Source organism: Solanum stenotomum, chromosome 2, assembly GCF_019186545.1.
Source record: "Solanum stenotomum isolate F172 chromosome 2, ASM1918654v1, whole genome shotgun sequence".
In the NCBI taxonomy this organism is placed as follows: Eukaryota; Viridiplantae; Streptophyta; class Magnoliopsida; order Solanales; family Solanaceae; genus Solanum; species Solanum stenotomum.
In genome coordinates, this window is record NC_064283.1 from 17,354,124 (window position 1) to 17,360,065 (window position 5,942).

The 5,942-nt window shown below is 33.1% G+C and overlaps 1 protein-coding gene across 1 annotated transcript; it reads left to right on the forward strand.

Annotated features, from left to right (window-relative positions):
• Positions 1-2,692: 2,692 nt before the first annotated feature.
• Positions 2,693-5,241, forward strand: LOC125856525 (cytochrome P450 CYP736A12-like). The gene is made up of 2 exons (XM_049536087.1): positions 2,693-3,445; positions 4,369-5,241. The coding sequence occupies exons 1-2, from the start codon at positions 2,744-2,746 to the stop codon at positions 5,182-5,184; spliced, it is 1,518 nt and encodes a 505-aa protein (XP_049392044.1). The 5' UTR covers positions 2,693-2,743; the 3' UTR covers positions 5,185-5,241.
• Positions 5,242-5,942: the final 701 nt, after the last annotated feature.

A 5,942-nucleotide genomic window follows, 5' to 3' on the forward strand; every position in this document is an offset into this window, starting at 1 on the left:
CGGTTGGTTTGAGAGTAGGGACCAAATGAATTGATTTTTTCAACAATTTTTTTTTAATTGAAAGTTGGAAGAGAGTTTTGGAAAATGTTTTCCTTAAGTTTTGAAGGGAAGTCATTTTCCTTAAATTTGAGGAAAATGAGTTGATTTGGAAAATATTTTCCAAAACATTTAACCCAACCAAACATGAGAAAATTGGAAAACATTTTCCGGAAAATGTTTTCCTTCATACCAAACACACCCTAATATGATTAAGTTTTTAAATAATGGAAACTATTTAAAATGTAGCCACGGATGACTGATTCTTCCCACCATCTCCTCATCTTGAATCTCTCAACTTTGGCCTTCCAAACTATCATCAATATGAAGAAGCCTTATGTCTAATAAGATCCTCCCAAAACTCCTCTGTGTATCATCATGACTAGTATAGCTCGACCAGGATATCAGTCTAGCATGAATTGTGTTGACCGTGCTCGTATCACTTATTGATAAGAAAAAAAGAGTAATAATACTTGAATGTTTAAGTTTATAATTGAAGATGAAATTGTTCGATTACCATATAATTTTTAGAGAAAAGATATAAAGTCACCACTAAAGTTGTTCCGTATTTGCATAAAGACACTTTAACTTTGGAAGTGTCCTATCACCCTACAAAACTATTTAATATCTTTGTAAATGAACAATTTTGACCCATTTCCTCGTCTGGGTTGTTGCCACTCACATGAGGCACGTGAGGCAGTGTTTTCACTGCCATTAATCAGCTATAAAGTGTCATGTGTCGTTTTATTTTTTTATTATTAATTATTTAATTAATTTACATTATTTTCCCCAAATTTAAAGAGAAAAGAGCAGTTGGTAGCCTTAAAATCGATTTCAACTTTTTTTCCAAAGCAAGTTCAACGTTGGTGCTCTCTCTTTGATGAATTCATTCTTTTCTATTATCTTCTTCACCCAAATTTAAAAACTCAATTACCTTTTCTTCATCTTCTTCAACTTAGAAGATCCATTTACTTTGTCCATTTTTATCACTTTTTTTCTTGTCTCTTGCTTTTCTTTGTTTCTTTTTCTTCTTTTATCCTCCTTTTTTTTTTAAAAAAAAAAAAAACAAATGTGAACTCCATTGATTAGAGAGTACTATGAAACTCCATTTTTATTCTTATTTTTGGTCTAAATATAAAACTCTATTACCTTGCTTTAGTAACTTGAGAGTTGAATTGTTTTTTTTTTAGTGATGATTTAGTGACATAAATAGTGTTGTAACAGGGAAGCATCATGGAGGCTACGTTGAAGGCGACAATGACTACTACTTTTGGAGGATTTACAACAAAGAACAAATGATTTGAGTAATGAAGGTTGAAGAAGAAAGAGGGGAAAAATGAAAATAAAGTTAATAAAAATAGAAAAAATGAAAATGAAACTAAAACTTGAAAATTAAAAGAATTTAATATGTGGCAAACAACAATTGGTGCGTGATGACACTTCTTTTCTTGCAATTGAGGTTGGGTGAAAAGTGAGATATTTATAACACTCTTAAATTGTTCAATGGGAAAATAGGACACCTACAAAGTTAAGATGTCTTTTTGAAAATTCAAGACAACTTCAGTGATGACTTTATGTCTTTTCTCTAATTTTTATTACTAATTGCACAAGTTCATGGTGAACATATAATGTGTGTTTGATATGGAAGTAGGACGGAAAGAATTATATAGTATTATTTTAGTCTTTATTGAAATTTGAACCTGAAATCTCATTAGGAATGACAATGCGGTGGGGTAGATGCGGGATGAGGTGGATTTAAGGCTATGCGGGCGGTACGGGTTAATGATTGTGTGGGGCTGGTTGAAGAGTGTTTTTTAAAAATTAATGCGAGACGGATTGGGTATATATGCTTTTATGTGGGTTCAAATTTAATTTTAACTTTTTACATGTTATAAGAGTGATAGAACATTATTTATTAATACAATTTCCTTAAAGCTACTAAAATATTCAAGATAGTAAATGAAATATGGTTCGATAAAATAATTCAATTTCTTACATGTTTCGCAATTGACCTCTAAAAAATAAACTTTTAATTTTATTATCTATTAAATTAATATAACTTAATCATGAAAAAATAAATTTATTTTTATGAATTATATTTTTAATATCAAACTTAACTAAAAAAAGAAAATATTAAAAAAATTATGCGAGACGCATTCATGCGGGGCCAGGTAGAACGGGTTGAAAATGAAAAAAATGTTATACAGAATGAAGCGGGACGAATTAAATTTTTTTGTAGATTAAGCTCAATGTGCCCCTCCGATCCGCACCATTCCATTACCATCCCTGCTCGTAATTTTCAACCACTTCCTTCTCCCCTTAACCCAATAAAAGACGAAGAAGCTTCCTTTCACAGTATGTTCCCGATGTGTTTTTACTATGCCCCGCTGCAAACTTGTTCGATAAATACCTTTCAAAACAGTGATCTTAATTTGCAAAAAGAAAGATGCTGACAGATGGAAGGCCCACTTACTTTACACAATGCATGCATCTACATTTTACATGCGCCTTACTTTTCAAATTTACAAAATAAAGTAAAATAATATTTTATTTTTTACAATCAACTGATACATGCCGTGGATAGAAATAATACTTTTTTAATCTCGAGTTCGCGTATTGTTTTGGTTATAGAGACATTTTTTGGTAGAAAGTCTGTCCATATTAATCAGACTGTTATTTATAAGAATCTCAATTCCGAAACTCTCCAATGTTATCATCCATTTACGTCGTCGTAGCCTTTTTTTCATTTCTCATCGGTTTTCTCTTCTACTTCACCCACTTCCGATGGACTCCATCGGCACCGGAAAACCTTCACCGGAAACTTCCACCAGGTCCACGAGGTCTTCCGATAATCGGAAATCTCCACATATTAGGTACCCTCCCTCATCGTACCCTCTACAACCTCTCCAAAACCTACGGTCCAATAGTGTTCCTAAAACTCGGCAACATTCCAATGGTGATAATTTCATCGCCGGAAACCGCCGAGCTCGTACTGAAAACTCACGACGCAATTTTCGCAAGCCGGCCAAAGCTGAAGGCGATAAATTACATGAGTGACGGTACTAAGGGTTTAGCGTTTGCACCTTACGGTCCGCGGTGGCGCAATAATCGGAAGTTTTGTACTCAAAAGCTACTCACCGCGGAGAAAATCGGGTATTCTGCCGGGATGAGGAAGGAGGAAATTGGGGTTTTGGTGGAGGAGGTTAAGGGATTTGGGGGTGAATTGGTGGTGGTGGATTTTGGGGAGAGGATTGGGGATTTGATTGGAAATATGACTTATAGAATGTTATTTGGGGATGGGAATAGTGAGAGATTTGATTTGAAGAATATTGTCAAGGAGATAGTGAGATTGAGTGGAACTTTTAATGTTGCTGATTATGTGCCTTTTCTTGAGCCATTTGATATTCAGGTGTGTTCTCTATGGTATTTTCTCCGCCTTCATACTAGTAATTCAAAACACTTTTAAATTTGACGCAAAATATTAATTTCGTATTTAAATTATTGACAATCTTAAAAATATTTTTTCAGTTGACTAACTAAACTTAGATATACCTTTCTCTTGTAGGTGGATAAGCCTCTTAATAAAAAAAGAGAGAACTGTTAAAAATATCTAAAAATCTTGATGAAAACACTTTTGAATTTGACGCAAAATATTAATTTCGTATTTAAATTATTGACAATTTTAAAAATATCTTTCTACTTGACTAACTAAACTTAAATATAACTTTCTCTTGTAGGTGGATAAGACTCTTAATAAAAAAAAAAAGAGAAATGTTAAAAATACCTAAAAAGCTTGATGAAAATTTAGGAGTGTATTTTATTTATGTTGCAAGATCGGATGGTGTATTTAAGTTCAGTTAGTTAAGTAAATGAGTGTTTCTAAAAGTATCAATAGTTCGAGAATGAAACTAATTATTCGCGTCTAGTTTAAGAATATTTTCAATACTTCTCTCTAAACCAAATGGTTAATTTTACTAATTTACCATTTATGTATATTGATGGACATCATAATGATTTATACTAGCATATGACATATGAATAAATATAGTTGAAATGGCCCAATTTTTATGAACTAAAGTGGGCTGGGTCGAGAGAAATGAGTGGATTAATAACTCACTCAAACTTGAGCAAATTACGAATTATGTATTCATGGACTAATTTTGTCACCTTGAGATATATAGCTCTACTTAAGTGTCATGCATACACCAATACGGGTTGTACTGGTGCATTAATGAGACTACTTTACCCTTACCGAAAGGTCTTGAGATTAAACTTTTATGTAATATATTTTGGTCATACACATGTGTGATTTGTTAAACAATTGATGTTCAGGGCTTGAATAAACAGTTGAAGGAAACAGGAAAGCGTGTTCAAGAAATATTTGATACCATAATCAATGAGCATGAACAAGATGCTAGGAACTACACTCACAAGAGCAAAAACAAGGATCTTGTCGATATCATGTTGTCATATCAAGATAATTTGAACTCCTACTCGATTGATCGTGCAACCATGAAAGCTATCCTTTCTGACATGATCGTTGGAGCCATTGATACTTCAGTCACTTGGATAGAATGGGTGTTTGCAGAAATCATCAAGCATCCAACAGTAATGAAGAAACTCCAAGATGAGTTGACATCTATCGTAGGACTTGATAGAATGGTTGAGGAAGATGATTTACCTAAGTTGGAACACTTAGAACTAGTGCTCAAGGAAACATTCAGGTTACATCCTGTAGCGCCTCTTCTAGTTCCTCGAGAATCAATAGAAGACATTGTGATAAATGAATGTTACATACCAAAAGGATCACGGGTTATGATAAATTGTTGGGCGTTAGGACATGATCCTAAGATATGGTCGGATAATGTTGAAGAATTTGTTCCTGAGAGGTTTATTGGCAAGAACATCGATCTTCGTGGACATGATTTTCATTTACTACCATTTGGATATGGAAGAAGAAGTTGTCCAGGACTAAATCTGGGGTTGATTACTGTCAAGTTGATAGTTGCACAATTAGTTCATTGCTTCAATTGGGATTTGCCTGATGGCATATTACCTGATGATTTGGACATGACCGAAAAGTTTGGTTTGGCAGCACCAAGAGCTCAAAAATTGCTTGTTATTCCTACTTACCGTCTACTCTGTTAAAACCTGATGCATCCTACTTTGTTCTGTTTAAAATATATTTCTATCCTAGTCGCAAATCCTCATGTATAACACTTGTACTACAACATGGAATATCAATGTATATCACACATAGAAAAGATATGCATGATATACATGAGATATACATATATATATAAGGCATAAAAAATAAATATGTCCTTTAACTTACCTTATTTCACATTTATATTCTCTAATTTTGGGTGTGTATAAATAGACACTTCAACTTGTATAAAGTTGAATAAGTAGACACATGAGTTCTATGTGACATAATACACATAAAACACCATGTAGGACACAAATTGCCATGTAGGATGCCACATATGACGTGTGTGTCTATTTGTTTAATTTATACAAGTTTAAGTGTCTATTTGTACACACTCAAAGTTAGAGGACATAAATATAAAATGAGAAAAAAATTAAAAGGCATATTTATATATTATGCTATATCAAATCTTTTCTAACTAAGCTTAATATATTTCATTGAGTCAATTTTCTTTTTAAATCTAAAATAGCTCAATTATTCACTGCTTTTTTCCCCCTATCTTTGACACCCTCAATTCCCTTTTTGTCAGCCCCACTCACTCTTTATTACATGATGACTACTATAAAAGTGAGAAAAGGCCCAAAATAGTCCCTCATCTTTGGGTTAAGACTCAAAGTCATTCTTGAGTTTTCACATAGAGCATTAATAGTCCCTCATGTTTGCAATATTTGTGCATTTTTGGTCTTTCTTCAAAATT